Source organism: Canis lupus, chromosome 28 (assembly GCF_011100685.1).
Source record: "Canis lupus familiaris isolate Mischka breed German Shepherd chromosome 28, alternate assembly UU_Cfam_GSD_1.0, whole genome shotgun sequence".
In the NCBI taxonomy this organism is placed as follows: Eukaryota; Metazoa; Chordata; class Mammalia; order Carnivora; family Canidae; genus Canis; species Canis lupus.
The window spans coordinates 5,169,737-5,188,311 of NC_049249.1; the positions used below are offsets into that span (position 1 = coordinate 5,169,737).

General features: G+C 37.1%; 1 protein-coding gene across 1 annotated transcript in view; it reads left to right on the top strand.

Moving 5' to 3' along the window:
- Window positions 1–986: 986 nt before the first annotated feature.
- The window catches only part of LOC119877705 (elongation factor Ts, mitochondrial-like), a 44,777-nt gene continuing 27,188 nt past the window's right edge, over window positions 987–18,575 (top strand). Inside the window, exon 1 of the mRNA XM_038579227.1 lies at window positions 987–1,082. Within this exon, the coding sequence (XP_038435155.1) occupies window positions 987–1,082 (96 nt within the window). The remainder of the gene's footprint in view (window positions 1,083–18,575) is intronic.

Sequence of the window (18,575 nt, forward strand, 5' to 3'; positions counted from 1 at the left end):
TTCTAATATACAGTGGGTGATTTGATGGAAAATAACTAGGTGGCCTCTGGAGGACATATGCAAAGATCAAGAATAAGAGTACTCCTGATAGAGAAAGCAGGTAGTGCATGGTCCCTGAAGGACAGGCATCCAAGAAATGGAAGAGTATTAATGCTGAAGAGGGAGAAAGAAATGTATAAGTGAAATCAGAGAAGTAGGCAGAAGCAATTTAGGTAGATATTTCAAGGAAAAATAATTTGGGGAACATTCCAACTGTAATGGGGAAACACTGGAGGATATATTGACAGATGGGCATCATATGATGAGTTTTTCTGGGATCACACCGACTGCAGTGTAGTGAATGTATTCTAAGAAGTAAAATTGTAATGGGGTAAATAATTTGAAGTATATTTCATGGACTCACACCCATCAAACATGCAAATATATAATGACAATAAAAGCAAAATCAAACAGTTCCAAAATTTTCTTCTTGTCTTAAATTTCCAAAACACTGGTTCATTATTCTGAAAATTGGTAAACAAAGAGCAAAGATCAAACATTCATCCTGTCTTTCCTATATAAAGTGGGTTTCAGGATAAGATAGTTGCTGAGGGAAAGTCCTTTATAGAGGAGTTTCAGCCGATACATGCAGATGGAAGGACAAAAAAATTTTTTTTAAATCACCTTTGGTAGCCAATATTGAAATAATAGACCTAGGCAGTGAGCATTGTTGGTTCCTAGAACATTTAAGCACAAGGTTATTTGATAGGGGGAAAAAAGAATATTGCTTTATAGGTTGTTTCTTCTCAAATAAAAATTAAATCAAATTATAGTCATTTCAAGCTAAAAGGAGAAAAAAGAAAAAGTGGGTGACTTCTAAAAAAAGCAAAATAAACTTATTTGGGAATTGCATAATATGTGGAACAATCTGACATCATTGGAACCCCACAGACTAATCTCATTATCAATTAAAGTAGGACAATCAGACATTAAATAATCCTGATAAGATGCAACAGAAAGTTCAAAGCACATCATCTATAGTTATTTTTGCCAAAATAAAACTGGACCTGAATATCAACAAGTCTCTACAACTAACTAACAAGGTAAGGAAAAATGTGGAGAGATAAATATGTATAAAGAACTATGAATATACAATCAGCCAATCCAGCATGTGGGTAACATTATGGGACAAGTTAACTGATTTCTTTAACAAATTGATGATATAAAATAAAAAAGGCTACTGTTGATTAAAGTGTCTCAAGAAGCATATGCAATGTGTGGACCTTATCTTCAGGTTTATTCAAACAGAAAAACCATAGGCGACATTTTGGATACAATCTGGGAAATTTAAAGAGGGTGGAATATCGAAGGATGTAACAAAGTATTAGTGTTTTTGTTAGTTGTATAGTGCTGTTATTGTTATGCCAAAAACATAAGTCATTTTATGCTAATACATATTTGAATATTATAATGAAAGTAAAAATGTCTGTGCTTTGTTTTATTAACACTTTATTGATTGGAGAGGAGAAAACGAAGGTGACAGATGAAACAAGATGAAACTAGATGAAGTTTTCATATGGATTCTACAATTTTCTTTTTTTTAAGATTTTATTTATTTATTCATGAGAGACACACAGAGAGAGATGCAGAGACATAGGCAGAGGGAGAAGCAGGCTCCATACAGGAAGCCTGATGTGGGGACTCAATCCCAGGACTCCAGGATCGCGCCCTGAACCGAGGCTCAACTGCTGACCCACCCAGGCATCCCTCATTATAATTTTATTAGTTTTATGTATGTTTAAACATTTCTCTAGTGATAAGACACAAACAACAAAAAAATAATACCTAATCATGGAATGGGGTCAATGAAGTAGTAGCTGAGGCAAGGGATAAGAGTAGACTGGATCTGGTAGACTCTGAAATGGAAAGAGTGAATGGATTCAGAAAACATGGTGGAGATATAGTAAGTAAAGTTTGTAATTGGATTAAGATGGGAAAAAATAAAGAATGGTACTTGGATTTTTTGTTTGAGTAAACTAGGAGAATGGTGATGCTATTCTTAATTGGGAGAGCAAAAAGGAAAAGGTTGGAGTCAAAGTCTTTTTTTTTCATGTCTGAAAATGTATTTTTTCTCTCTCATTTTTAAAAAAAATTTTATTGGAGTTCAACTTGCCAACATATAGCATAACACCCAATCGTCACCCCACCAAGTGCCCCCCTCAGTGTCCATCACTCAGTCACCTCAACCCCCCGCCCACCTCCCCTTCCACTACCCCTTGTTCATTTCCCAGAGTTAGGTGTCTCTCATGTTTTGTCACCCTCACTGTTATTTTCACTCATTTTCTCTCCTTTCCCTTTATTCCCATTCACTAATTTTTATATTCTCCAAATGAATGAGACCATATAATGTTTATACTTTTCTGATTGACTTATTTCACTCAGCATAATACCCTTCAGGCCCATGCACATTGAAGCAAACGGTGGGTATTTGTTGTCGATCTTTTTAAAATTAAATTTAATTTCATTGGAGTTCAATTTGCCAACATATGGCATAATACCCAGTGCTCATCCCATCAAGTGCTCCCCTCAGTGCCCATCACCCAGTCACCCCGTCCTCCCACCCATCTCCCTTTCCACCACCCCTTGTTCCTTTCCCAGAGTTAGGAGTCTCATGTTCTGTCACCCTCACTGATACTTACCACTCATTTTTTCTCCTTTCTCCTTTATTCTCTTTCACTATTTTATATTCCCCAAATGAATGAGACCATATAATGTTTGTCCTTCTCCGATTGACTTACTTCACTCAGCATAATACCCTCCAATTCCATCCACGTCAAAGCAAATGGTGGGTATTTGTCATTTCTAATGGCTGAGTAATATTCCATTGTATACATACACCACATCCTCTTTATCCATTCATCTTTCGATGGACACCGAGGCTCCTTCCACAGTTTGGCTATTGTGGACATTGCTGCTATAAACATTGGAGTGCAGGGGTCCCAAGATTTCACTGCATCTGTACCTTTGGGGTAAATCCCCAGCAGTGCAATTGCTGGGTCATAGGGCAGGTCTATTTTTAACTCTTTGAGGAACACCCCCCCCCCCACAGTTTTCCAGAGTAGCTGTACCAGTTCACATTCTCATCAACAGTCAAGAGTGTTCCCTTTTCTCCACATCTTCTCCAACATTCGTTGTTTCCTGTCTTGTTCATTTTCCCCATTCTCACTGGTGCGAGGTGGGATCTCATTGTGGTTTTGATGTGTATTTCCCTGATGGCAAGGGATGCGGAGCATTTTCTCTGTGCATGTTGGCCATGTCTATGGCTGCCTCTATGAAATTTCTGTTCATGTTCTTTGCCCATTTCATGATTGGATTGTTTGTTTCCTGGGTGTTGAGTTTAATAAGTTCTTTATAGATCTTGGATACTAGCCCTTTATCTGATAGGTCATTTGCAAATATCTTCTCCCATTCTGTAGGTGTCTTTTAGTTTTGTTGACTGTTTCGTTTGCTGTGCAGAAGATTCTTACCTTGATTAAGTCCTAATAATTCATTTTTGCTTTTGTTTCCTTTGCCTTCATAGGTGTATCTTGCAAGAAGTTGCTGTGGCCAAGTTCAAAAAGGGTGTTGCCTGTGTTCTCCTCTAGGATTTTGATGGAATCTTGTCTCACATTTAGATCATTCATCCATTTTGAGTTTATCTTTGTGTATCGTGCAAGAGAGTGGTCTAGTTTCATTCTTCTGCACGTGGCTGTCCAATTTTCCCAGCACCATTTATTGAAGAGACTGACCTTTTTCCAGTGGATAGTCTTTCCTACTTTGTCGAATATTAGTTGACCATAGAGTTGAGTGTACCCTTCTGGGTTCTCTATTCTGTTCAATGATCTATGTGTCTGTTTTTGTGCCAGTACCACACTGTCTTGACAGCTTTGTAGTACAACCTGAAATCTGGCATTGTGATGCCCTCAGCTCTGGTTTTCTTTTTCAATATTCTCCTGGCTATTCAGGGTCTTTTCTGATTCCACACAAATTTTAGGATTATTTGTTCCAACTCTCTCAAGAAAGTCCATGGTATTTTGATAAGGATTGCATTAAATGTGTAAATTGCTCTGGGTAGCATTGACATTTTCACAATGTTAATTTTTCCAATCCATGAGCATGGGATATTTTTCCATCTCTTTGTGTCTTCCTCAATTTCTTTCAGAAATGTTCTGTATTTTTTAGGGTATAGATCCTTTACCTCTTTGGTTAGGTTGATTCATAGGTATCTTATGCTTCTGGGTGCAATTGTAAATGGGATTGACTCCTGAATTTCTCTTTCTTCAGTTTCGTGGTTAGTGTATAGAAATGCCATTGATTTCTGGGCATTGATTTTGTATCCTGCCACACTGCCTAATTGTATGAGTTCTAGCAATCTTGGGATGGAGTCTTTTGGATTTTCTAGGTACAGTATCCTGTCATCTGTGAAGAGGGAGAGTTTGACTCCTTCTTTGCCAATTTAAATGCCTTTTATTTCTTTCTGTTGTCTGACTGCTGAGGCTGGGACTTCTAGTACTATGTTGAATAGCAGTGGTGAGAGTGGACATCCCTGTCGTGTTCCTGATCTTAGGGGAAAGGCTTTCAGTTTTTCCACACAGAGAATGATATTTGCTGTGGGCTTTTGATAGATGGCTTTTAAGATGCTGAGGAATGTTCCTTCTATGCCTACACTCTGAAGAGTTTTGATCAGGAATGGATGCTGTATTTTGTCAAATGCTTTCTCTGCATCTATTGAGAGGATCATATGGTTCTTGTTTTTTCTCTTGTGGATATGATCAATCATATTGATTGCTTTACGAATGTTGAACCAGCCTTGCATCACAGGGATAAACCCCACTTGGTCATGGTAAATAATCTTCCTAATGTCCTGTTGGATCCTATTGGCTAGTAAATGTTGACAATTTTTGCATCTGTGTTCATCAGGATATTGGTCTATAATTCTCCTTTTCGGTGGGGTGTTTGGTTTGGGAATTTAAGTGATGCTGTCCTCATAGAATGAGTTAGGAAGTATTCCATCCCTTTCTATCTTTTGGAATAGCTTTAGTAGAATAGGTATTGTTTCTTCTTTAAACATTTGATAGAATTCCCCTGGGAAGCCATCTGGCCCTGGACTTTTGTCTTGGGAGGTTTTGATGACTTCTTCAATTTCCTCCCTGGTTATTGGCCTGTTCAGATTTTCTATTTCTTCCTGTTCCAGTTTTGGTAGTTTATGGTTTTCCAGAAATGCATCCATATCTTCTAGATTGTCTTATCTATTGGCGTATAGCTGCTCATAATATGTTTTTAAAATCGTTTGTATTTCCTTGGTATTGGTTGTGAGCTCTCCTTTTTCATTCGTGATTTTATTAATTTGAGTCTTTTCTGTTTTGTTTTTAATAAGGCTGGCTAATGGTTTATCTATCTTATTACTTCTTTCAAAGAACTAACTCCTGATTTTGTTGATCTGTTCTACAGTTCTTATGGTCTCTATTTCATTGAGTTCCACTTGGATCTTTATTAACTCTCTTCTACTTCTAGGTGTAGGTTTTATTTGTTATTCTTTCTCCAGTTCTGTTAGGTGCAAGATTAGCTTGTGTATTTGAGTTTTCCAGTTTTTTGAGGGATGCTTCCATTGAGATGTATTTCCCTCTTAGGACTGCTTTTGCTTCCATTGAGATGTATTTCCCTCTTAGGACTGCTTTTGCAAAATCCCAAAGATTTTGAACGTTTGTATCTTCATTAGTTTCCATGAATCTTTTTAATTCTTCTGTAATTTCCTGGTTGACTCTTTCATCTTTTAGCAGGCTCCTCTTTAACCTCCACGTGTTTGAGTTTCTTCCAAATTTCTTCTTGTGATCGAGTTCTAGTTTCAAAGCATTATGGTCTGAAAATAGGCACGAGATAATCCCAATCTTTGGTATCAGTTGAGACCTGATTTGTGACCCAGTATGTGGTCTATTCTGGAGAAAGTTCCATTCAGTTGCCTTTGGATGCAAGTTTCTGTAAATATCTGTGAAATCCACGTGGTCCAGTGTATCTTTTAAAGCTCTTATTTCTCTGCATATGTTGTGCTTAGAATATCTGTCCTTTGCAGAAAGCATTGTGTTGAAGTCTCCCAATATCAATGCATTATAATCTAAGTATATCTTAACTTTGGTTATTGATTGTTATACTTGGCAGCCTCACATTAGGGGCATAAATATTCATGATTGTTAGGTCCTCTTGTTGGATAGATCCTTTAAGTATGATATAGTGTCCCTCTTCTTCTCTTACTACAGTCTTTGGGATAAACTTCAATTTATCTGATATGAGGATTGCTATCCCTGCTTTCTTTTGAGGACCATTTGAATGGTAAGTTGTTCTCTAACCTTCTATTTTCAGGCTGTAGGTGTCCTTAGGTCTAAAATGAGTGTCTTGTAGACAGCAAATAGATGGCTCTTGCTTTTTTATCCAGTCTGAAACTCTGCATCTTTTGATGGGATCATTAAGCCCATTCACATTCAGAGTTACTATTGAAAGATATGAACTTAGTGTCATCATAATACCTATTCAGTCCCTGTTTTGTGGATTATTTCTTTGGGCTTCCTCTTTCTATTACAGAGTCCCCCTTAACATTTCTTGCAGACCTGGTTTGGTGGTCACGTATTCTTTCAGTTTGTGCCTATATTGGAAGTTCTTTATCTCTCCTTCTAGTCTGAATGAGAGCCTTGTTGGATAGAGTATTCTTGGCTGCATGTTCTTCTCATTTAGGACCCTGAATATATCCTGGATCCCTTTCTGGCCTGCCAGGTCTCTGTGGAGAGGTCTGCTGTTAATCTAATAGTTCTCCCCATAACGTTAGGGATCTGTCTCTTGCTGCTTTAAGGATTTTCTCTTTATCTTTGGAATTTGCAAGTTTCACTCTTAAATGTCGAGGTGTTGAATGGTTTTTATTGATTTTAGGGGGTAATCTCTCTATCTTCTGGATCTGAATGCCTGTTTCCTTCCCCAGATTAGGGATGTTCTCAGCTATGATTTGTTCAAATATACTTTCTGGTCCTCTGTCCCTTTTGGTGCCCTCTGGAACCCCAATTAAACCTAGATTTTTCCTTTTGAGGTTGTCATTAATTTCCCTTAACCTTTCCTCATGGTCTTTTATTTCTTTTTCTCTTTTTTCCTCAGCTTCCTTCCTTGCCATAATCTTGTCTTCTATGTCACTCACTCATTCTTCTACCTCATTAACCCTTGTCGTTAGGACCTCTAGTTTGGATTGCATCTCATTTAATTGATTTTTAATTTCTGCCTGATTAGATCTAAATTCTGCAGACATGAAATCTCTTGATTCCTTTATGCCTTTTTCCAGAGCCACCAGTAGCTTTATAATTGTGCTTCTAAATTGGCTTTCTGACATCGAATTATAATCCAAATTCTGTAACTCTGTGGGAGAGAGTACTGTTTCTGATTCTTTTGTGGTGAGTTCTTTTTTATAGTCATTTTACTCAGTGTAGAGTGGCTAAAAATAAGCAAAACAAGGTGGACTTGTTAGAAGTGCAAACTCTTCTTTCTGTAGCATTCCAGCTGTTCTCTCTTTAAATCTCAGGCCGAATTTGTAGGTTTTCAGGATGATTTGAATGTTATCTAGGTAAGTTGGTGGGGACAGGTGACTTGGGTACCCTACTCTTCCACAGTCTTGCCCTTTTGATCTTGTTTGTTTAAGATACCCATTATATATGTTAATGAAAATTATAAGTAGACAGTTGGCTATTCTCATCTACTTCCAGGATTATAACAAGGCAAGTGGTAAAACTTTGAAAGTCAGGCATATGACATCATGAAAGTGGATAAGACTATGCAGGGAGAGAGTGAAACTAGAAAAGAAAGGAATTCCAGGATGGAATTGGGGAAATACCAACATTCAGAGTTCAGGCAGAGGTATCGAGTTAGCAGGGAAACACAGTCCAGGAAAGACTGCAACACAGAATCCAAAAGAAACTTCAGAATGGAGAATGACCAGTAGAACAGGAACTGGAAGAAAAGGCAGATTTGGAATAGAACAGGAGAATCAAAGATTCCTTGTGTAATGATTATCATGGTCAAGCTAATTACCATATCCATCATTTCATATAGTTACCATTTTTGGTATGTGTGGTGAAGACACTCAAAATTTACTCTTTTAGCAAAATTCAAGTATAAAATATTGTTAACAATATTTACCATGCTATACATTGGATCTCTTGAACTTGTTAATCTTTTTGTTTTTTAAAGATTTTACTTATTTATTCATAAGTGGCACAGAGAGAGAGAGAGGCAGAGACACAGGCAGAGGGAGAGCAGGCTCTCTGCAAGGAACCTGATGTGGAACTCGATCCCAAGACCCCGGGATCACCACCTGAGCCAAAGGCAGATGCTCAACCACTGAGCCACTCAGGTGTCCCTGAACTTTTTCATCTTTTTTTTTTTTTTAACTTTTCATCTTTAATTGAAAGTTTGTATCCCATAACCCACATCACCTGAAATACCACAGCATATATCTTAAATACACATAATTTATAGTCAATAATACCACAGTAAAGCTAGGAGAAAAAAAAAAGTTTATAAGAAAGAAAATGTAATCATAAAGGATTCAGCTTTAAGTTACAGCGACATAGCCATAGCAATGTAAAAATTAAATTGATCAAGTTAAGCAGGTGAATGTGTGTGACATCCTTCATAGCAGGAATAAATATGTAAAGAATAAATTTAAAATAAGGGGAAAATTTCATATAAGATATACTTAATCTCACTAATATTTGTTGTAATACTTTTAGAATGAAACTAAAAAGACAAACTTTTTAAGGCTTCTCTTCAAGAGACGATATTTATGAAATGATTAATATCTCAGAATTATGAAAGATTTACACTTGTGATAAAGAGTCTTTTAAGTATATAATGTCTAATAAATCACAGAAACTTCATTAGACACTATCTTATTTAGCAGTACACATTAGAGAAACAGATACTTCTAGTGGCAGCAAGAACTCACTTCCCTTGAACTCGTGGTTTCTATCAAATGGGCTAAGTGGTGTAAAAAAAAAAATCAAATTTTATCAAATGCAATCAAGTAGAAAAATCTTGCCTAGATTTTAATTGAGATATGACTTGCAAATGATACATTACATGTTTATTGTAAGTTTTCCTTCTTGCAAGAAGGACGAGCAGTTTAAAATAGATGGTCAGGGGGATCCCTGGGTGGGGCAGCGGTTTAGCGCCTGCCTTTGGCCCAGGGCGTGATCCTGGAGACCCGGGATCGAATCCCACGTCGGGCTCCCAGTGCATGGAGCCTGCTTCTCCCTCTGCCTGTGTCTCTGCCTCTCTCTCTCTGTGTGACTATCATAAATAAATAAATAATTAATTTAAAAAAAATAGATGGTCAGGGACGCCTGGGTGGCTCAGCGTCTGCCTTCGGCTCAGGGTGTGGTCCCAGAGTTCTGGGATGGAGTCTCACATTGGGTCCCTGCATGGAGCCTGCTTCTCCCTCTGCCTATGTCTCTGCCTCTCACTCTGTGTCTCTCATGAATAAATAAAATCTTTAAAAATAAAAAAAATAAAATAGATGGTCATGTTGATTTCCTATATAATCCAACTCAAGTCAAAGGAGTTAATATTAATTTTTCTATATCTTTTGTTAAAATTTGTTTATTGTGCCAGAATGCTGAAATAGAAATGAGCAAAAAAAGGAGGGGTGCATGGAGATTTATCTGAAAACAAACAGAATGAAACATTCCTTGAACACTAGATTATAATTACAAATTTGGCATTATGGGGAATAGAAGCTGTCACATCTTTATTTTTTTTGTATATTTTTTATTGGAGTTCTATTTGCCAACATATAGCATAACACCCAGTGCTCATCCCATCAAGTGCACCCCTCAGTGCCCGTCACCCAGTCACCCCAACCCCCAGCCACCTCCCTTTCCACCACCCCTTGTTCGTTTCCCAGAGTTAGGAGTCTCTCATGTTCTGTCACCCTCTCTGATTTTTCTCACTCATTTTCTCTCCTTTCCCCTATAATCCTTTTCACCATTTTTTATATTCCCTGAATGACACATCTTTAATCAGAACTCGTACCCCCAAAGCATTGCATTTTCGAAAGCACAAAAACAGAGAAGACTGTAGTACAAGACTAGACTCTGAAGGGACAAAGACCCTTTGCTATTTAGAGGCTGCTCCTTTACTGTCTTATGACATGCTCTGTTCCCATCATACCCACTATCTCCATTGTTTGGAAGGTGAGACTCAAAACATTTATTTGATCCTCTTCAAAATTGCTGACTCTAGGGCCCAGAATACATTGAGTCTCTGAAGATCTTTTTTTACAGGCATGGCCACGTTATGTGACTTGCGGAGCTAGATCTCGAGGCACCTCGGTCAACTTCTCAGAACATAAGTATAGCTGTTACATTCCTTCAGCACCATGACCAGAAGCTTACCACAAGAAATCAATGGCTCTTATAAATGTTCTCATTACGAACACCAATAAAATAGTCCCATAAACATTTTTTCCTGTTAGCCTAAAAAATGGAAATAAGATGTTCAACCAGAAAAAAAATAGCTTTTGAGGCCTTATTAGGAAATGGTAGGAAACATAAATCTGTGTCCCAAGGGATGCAAGATAAACACATCCTTTAAAAAAGTCAATATTTGGAAACTGTGTAAAGCAAATATCTTAGCACATCTGCTCAAACAATTTAAAATAAAAACTTTAGAAGATATATAATGAATTTCCTGGTGATTATAGTTCTTCTAAAGAGTGCCACTAGAGACCATTTATTGGAAAAGACAGATCACATATCATGAAATATTCTAAAAACTATCATAAAGTCTAGCTTGGTTCACTTTTCCTAAAATGGAATAATCAGCAACCTAAGATCTCAGTTCTCATGGGCCTACTTTATAATTGGAACATGAACTCTCCCACTGTGATTTTTCTGCAAATAAAAAAAATCTCATTGGAGTAAGGAGAAGGGAGGGGAACAAAACACTTCAAATAGAAAGTCACTTAAAACCTTTTGTGCTATTTCTAAGTCTTTATGGCAGTTAGAAAGCGGCTCTTTGGAGCAGGCCTCATGGAGAAGTGGGGCTATTTTTCCATTCTGAGATTCTAGCAGCTTTGTAACTTGCTTTGGTAAACAGAATGTGATGGGAGTGAGAAAGTCACATTATGTGCATTCCAAGCCTTGGCCATGGGCAGCTTTGAAGCTACCACTTTTGCCTTCTTAGAATTGCTGTTGTCATGTGAATGAGTCTAAGCTAGCCTGATGGAGAGGTCATGCGGAGGAGAACTGAAGTACCCAGCTGAAAGACCATATAGTGCAAAACATGTTAAGCAAGGCCTCCTTATACCAGGAAGCCCCTATTTAAATCACTGCCTCAAATGTGAGTCTGGGCAAAATCAGTATATATAAACCAGAGCTCATCCCAAATTGCTGACTCACAGAATCATCAGAAAATGAAGGATTGTTGTTGTTTTAAGGCACTATATTGTAGGGTGGTCAGGAAAGATTAACCAATACAGTCATCCTGATGTTGCCCTGTGCCCCCAGGCTCTTACTGGCACATGCTGTAATTAGCCAACCAGAGGAAAATGTCCATTTCACATTTTAGACCTTCCATGTAAAAGCTAGAATAAAATTTAATTTAAACAACCATCAGGCATCAATGGTGGGTAGGCCTCAATCTACAAGAATTCATCCCTGTTGTCCCTATCATCAAACTCATTTCCATTATAAACACACACACACACACACACATACACGTGGGCATGCATTTTCACCCTCATTTGGATTGCTGTGTGAGAACCATTGTTATTTACCTTGGTATGTTGAGGAATTTGTGAGACCAGAATGAACCATAGTTGGGAATCAGATGGAGGACAAAATTCAGTTTAATTTCTTCTATTAATCCTTAAATCTCTTTCCCTGTGAAAGCCCCCTTCTTCTCTTGGATATTTCATCTCAATATTTCACTGCTGATCTAGTTGAGGAGGAAACAGCTTCTTAACATCTGGGGTAGGGCAGGCTGTGAAAGATCAGTCATTCAAATCTCTCTGTGAATTGGTTTAAGCAGCTTGTTTCCATTATATCCACCTGAACCATCTGTATAGAAAACAAAGAGGTTTTGAGTGGAAGCAAGAGGTAGGAAATTAGGAATTTGTGATCTTTTGAGATGTACGTATGGCAGGCCAGGTTGGGAAATATTTGTGTCATAGTATCTTAGGGCATTCTGATAGCATGGGCTTCCTGAGAACCTCAGGTAAAGGAGGTAGAAAGGACATAGAACAGAATGTCCTGAGAATATACAAGGCGGAATTTTACTTAAAATATGTCCTAGGGCCAATCCTTCCCAGGACTGGGAACAAATTCATCATTTGATTCTTTCACTTTTTCTCACATGATACTCCAATTCCAGGGTCCTGGATTCAAATTTATGGTATTATGCCATTTTCTCATCCATGTTTAAGGTAAAACTAGTATTTGTGAGTGAAGACAGTAGATCTGAGTGCTTACCCTAAAAGTTGGCCTGCTATAGGATGATAAGATATGTAGGACACAGGTCCCAAATGATGCATACTCTTTATTATCAATGTAGGACTTCATCCTCAGACTCCTATTCAGAACCCTTAAATATAGGTGGCTTTGGTTTCAAACTCTCAAAAAAACCAGCCCTCCATCTCGTGACTTAATTTCTCCTTTCTGTCAAAGCCTAGGCCATAGACATTCCCAGAGACCTCTTCTTCATCTCTACCCTTAGTCTACTCCTTAATCTTGAGGCCAAGGGCCAACTATGGTTACTTAAAAAGGAATGGGCTTTTTCCCCACTAAATATTAGAATGGAGCTAGCTCAGGCATACCATCTTTTAATGTGATCCTGTGAGACATGTTCCTGATATGTCAACTCACTGGCAGCATGAGAAGAAATTATCCAAAAAAGGATCAAGAATAAAAGACTACAGACCATAGAGAAGAAGTCCAGAGAAACTCTCCAGATAGGAAGCTTTACAAAAGCAGCCTCGTGTGGTTACTCACAGGGGATTCATGGTCCATATATTGGCATCTCACCTAATTTCGCATCTTCTTTCCTTCTTTCTTCTTTTCTGCTCAAAGATTTTAATGACCTTGGCACACTACATCCATCATAATCCATTATCACTGTATGTTAGAAGTAGGACACTGCTCATTTTACTGATGAAAGCAAGGCTCAGACAGATGGGGTGAGATGCCTAATTTCATCTGCCCTTCTGCGGTATACCATGCTGCCACTATGTGATCACCACCTCTTCGCTTCCTACAGCATTGACCTGTGTTCAAGTTCTGTGTAACCATTCTCTAATATATTATTTAAAACAAAGGAAAAAATCCCAAACAAACAAAACTTTTTCAACTCTGAAGCATTTCTCCCTTGCTATAGTACTATTCTTCTCAGATTTACAAAACCCATGTCTAAGATAAAAATCACTTGTGTTTAAGTTTTGAGGGTCTTTGGAGAAACTCAGATTGTGATTTAACTAGATTATTCTGTCCATATGTTCCGTAGAAATTCAAAAATTCCAGTTTAATTCACTAACTTAAAAAAAATTTTATAAACCCTTTTAAGGAAACAGGTTTTTAGACTCTTGATTTTCTCTGATTTCCTACTTTCCATTTCATTAATTTCTGCTCTAATTTTTATTATTTCTTTCCTCCTGCTTACTTTGGATTTAATTTGCTCTTCTTTTTCTAATTTTCTAATGTGGAAGCTTAGAATATTGATTTTAGCTCTTTTTTTTCCTAATACATATATTACATGCTATCAATTTCCCTCTAAGCATGTTTTTGCTGAATTCCACAAATTTTGAGGTTATATTTTCATTTTTAGTTAGTTTACAATATATTTTAATTGCCCTCGAAATTTCTTTTTAAACCCATGTATTATTTAAAATGTGTTGTTTAATTTCCAGGTATTCTGGGATTTTCCACCTACCCTTCTATAATTGATTTCTAGCTTAATGACATTTTTATCTGAAGACAGACACTGTATTACTTTTATTCTTTTAAATAAGTATTTAAATAGAAATAATGTTAAGGTATGTCTTGTGGCCCAGAGTGTTCCATCTAAGGTTGAGAATAATGTTTTGCTGTTGTTGGAATATATAGTCTATAAATGTCAATTATATCCAGTTGACTGATGGTGTTATTTCCAACAAACTGACCTCACTGCCTATTATTCTACTTACTCAACTTTCTGGTTTTCTGCCTGCTAGATCACTCCACTTCTGATACAAGGATGCTAAAGTCAACAACAAGGATACTGGATTCATCTGTTTCTCCTTGCAATTTTATTAGTTTTTGCCTGATATAAATTGACACTGTTTTATTAGTCATATACATGTGAAGAATTATTATGTCTTCTTGAAGGACTAACCCCTTTATAATTATGTTATACTCTTCTTTATCCTCGGTAGTTTTCCTTGCTCTGAGGTCTGCTCTTTCTGAAATTAATATAATCTGTTTTTTTGTAAAATTAGTGTTAGCATGGTATAGTTTCCTCCATCCATGTACTTAAATGTTTTTGAAAACAGATTTTGAATAGAACTAGTTTATAAGTTTATCAATGCATTATGACAAATTGGCTGGTCCATATTTTAAAAATCACATAATGTAAATTATTTTTTCATATTCTTTCACTCTCAAAATTGACCCCATTGGGATGATAAATCACATCCTTGCTCTAGCCCCTCATCAAGGAAAGATTCCTCTTACTGTGACCAACTCGCCCTTATAGAAGAGCCAATTATTTTTAGTTGGAATGAGAACTAGTAGCAGTGACCACCACTTAGAAATACATGTAACTGACACTAACCTCCTTGTTTCTATGTAGAAATAGCACTAGGCACTGCTGGTACTTGTCTTGGAGTTAGAGTTAAGGGCAGCTATGCAGAGTAGACATTAAATTAAGCTATGATATATGACATGACACTATATATAGAAAATCCTAAAGACTTCACCAAAAACAACTGGAACTGATATATGAATTCAATAAAGTCAGAGGATACAAAATCAACGTACAGAAATCTGTTGCATTCTCGTACACTAATAAATAAAGCAGCACAAAGTGAAGTTAGGAAAACAATCTTCTTCACAATTGCATGCACAATAAATACCTAGGAATAAACTTAATGAAAGAGGGAAAAGACCTATCCTCTGAAAAATATAAAACACTGATGAAAGAAATTCAAGATCACACAACAAAATGAAAGACATTCTATGCTCATGAGTTGGAAAAACAAATAATGTTAAAAACGTCTATACTACCCAAAGCAATCTATACATTTAATGCAATCACTATCAAAATACCAACAGCATTTTCCACAAACTAGATAGAACAAGCAATTCTAGAATTTGTATGGAACCACAAAAGAACTTGACAAGCCAAAGCAATCTTAAAAAGAAAAACAAAAGTGGCAGTATCACAATTCTAAATTCCAATTTATATTACAAAGTAATAGTAATTAAAACAGTATGGTACTGGCATTAGAACAGACACATAGATCAATGGAATAGAACAGAAACCAAGAAGTAATCCCACAATTATATGGTAAATTAATTTTTGACAAAGGAGGAATGGTCTTTTCAAAATCTGGCATTGGGAAAACTGGACGGCCACATGTAGAGAAATGAAACTGGACTACTTTCTTTCACCATACACAAAAATAAACTCAAAATGGTTTAAAGACCTAAATGTGAGACTTGAAACCACATCTTTGAAGAAAGCACAGGCAATAATGTCTTTGACATCAGCTGTAGCACCATTCTTCTAGATAAGCCTCCTCAGGCAAGGGAAGAAAAAGCAAAAGTAAACTATTGGGACTACATTAAAATAAAAAGCTTCCACACAATGAAGGAAGCAATCAACATAACTAAAAGGCAACCTACTGAATGGGAGAAAATATTTTCAAATGACATATCTGATAAAGGGTTAAAATCCAAAATATATAAAGAACTGGTACAACTCAACACTCAAAAAAAAAATTCAATTTAAAAATGGGCAAAAGACATGAACAGACATTTCTCTAAAGACAACATACAGATGGCCAACAAACATATGAAAATATAGATGTTCAACATCACCCATCATCAAGGAAATACACATTAAAACCACAATGAGGGGGGATCCCTGGGTGGCGCAGCGGTTTGGCGCCTGCCTTTGGCCCAGGGCGCGATCCTGGAGACCCGGGATCGAATCCCACGTCGAGCTCCCGGTGCATGGAGCCTGCTTCTCCCTCTGCCTGTGTCTCTGCCTCTCTCTCTCTCTCTCTCTCTGTGACTATCCTAAATAAAAAAAAAAAAAAAAAAAAAAAAAAAACCACAATGAGGGGCACCTGGCTGGGTCAGTCGGTGGAGCAAGTGACTCTTTATTATTATTATTATTATCATTTATTATTATTATTTTTTTAATTGGAGTTCAATTTGCCAACATATAGCATAACACCCAGTGGGAGCAAGTGACTCTTGATCCCAGGGTTGTAAGTTTGAGCCCCACTCTGGGTGTGGAGATTACTTAAAAATCTTTAAAATATGAAAAAAAAAAAACCCACAATGAGATACCTCACACCTGTCGGAACGGCTAAAATAAAAAACACAAGAAAGAAGTGTTGGTGAGGATTTAGAGAAGAGGAACCCTTTTGCATTGTTGGTGGGAATTCAAATTTGTGCAGGCACTGTGGAAGACATTATGGAGGTTCTTTAAAAAATTAAACAGAACTACCCTACAATCCAGTAATTGCACTACTGGGTATTCACCTCAAAGGTGTAAAAACATTATTTCAAAGGGATACACACACCCCTGTTTACTGCAGCATTATTTACAATAGCCAAACTGTGGAAGCAGTCCCAGTGTCCATCAATAGAGGAGAGGATAAAGAAGTGGCATATGTGTACAATGGGATATTATTCAGCCACAAAAATGTATGAAATATTGCCATTTGCACATAGAAAGAGCTCGAGGGTATAATGCTAGGCAAAGTAAGTCACAGAAAGACAAATACCAGATGGTTTCATTCATATACGGGATTTAAGAAACAAATGAACAGGGATCCCTGGGTGGCGCAGCGGTTTGGCGCCTGCCTTTGGCCCAGGGCGCGATCCTGGAGACCCGGGATCGAATCCCACGTCGGGCTGCCGGTGCATGGAGCCTGCTTCTCCCTCTGCCTATGTCTCTGCCTCTCTCTCTCTCTCTCTCTGTGACTATCATAAATAAATAAATTAATTAATTAAAAAAAAAAACAAAGGAAAAAGAGAAATGAGACAAACCAAGAAAAAACTCTTAACCATAGAGAACACACTGATGGCTACCAAAGGGGAGGTAGGTGGGAGGATGAGAGAAACAGGGGGTGGGGATTAAAAAATACACTTATCATGATGAAAAAGTAATAGAATGATAAAAATATATAATGGTGCATATGTACATAGCACTTAATTTTAATATACTTTTCATTCTCGTTTTCAGTTGTACTCTTTGCATTAGACAACTTAAACAGTTGTCTGAATTAGACAAAACACATTCACAAAAATATTCCATCATAACACATTACTGCTTTTATACACTAGGGATAGCCATAGTACATGAGGAGAAGACTGTAAGCCCTCAACATCAGATATGTTCTTCAAGGAAAGATTTTTTAAAAATCCTAAAATTTGTATGGAACCACAAAAAAACCCAAACAGCCAAAGCAATCTTGAGAAAGTAAACAAATGGAGACATTATGTTCCTGATTTCAAACTACACTATAAAGTTACTGTAATTAAAACAGTATGGTACTGGCATAAAAAAAGACCTGTACACACCAATACATGGAACAGAATAAAGAGCCTAGAATAAACCCACATATACATATTTAACTAAGGGATGAGGGAGCCAGGAATATTCAAAAGGTAAAAAATAGTTTCTTCAATAAATGATATTGGGAAAACTGGAAAATCACATGCCAAAAAATGAAATTGAATCTGTATCTTACATAACTCATAAAAATTAACTCAAAATGGGTTAAAATTTAGAGTATGGTACCTGGGTGGCTCAGTTGATTAAGCATCTGCCTTCCACTCAGGTCATGATCCCAGGGTCCTAGGATCGAGCCCCACTTCTCTCTCTCTCTTCTGCTTGTGCTCTTTCTCACTATCTTTCTCTCTCTAAAATAAATAAATAAAATCTTAAATACAAATAGGGATGCCTGGGTGGCTCAGTGGTTGAGCATCTGCCTTTGGGTCAGTTTGTGATACTGGGGTCCTGGAATTGAGTCCCCCAACAGGCTCACTGCTGAGAGCCTGCTTCTCCCTCTGCCTAAGTCTCTGCCTTGTTCTCTGTGTCTCTCATGAATAAATAAAAATCTTAAAAAATTTTAGACATAAGACCAGAAACTGTAAAGTTTCTTGAAGAAAACACAGGGAAAATCTCCTTCACATTGGTCTTGGCAATTTTTTTTGATATAACATCAAAAGCACAAGCAACAAAATAAAAAATAAACAAGTAGGACTTATTAAACTAAAAAGCTTCTATACAACAAAATAAATCATCGACAAGATCAAAAG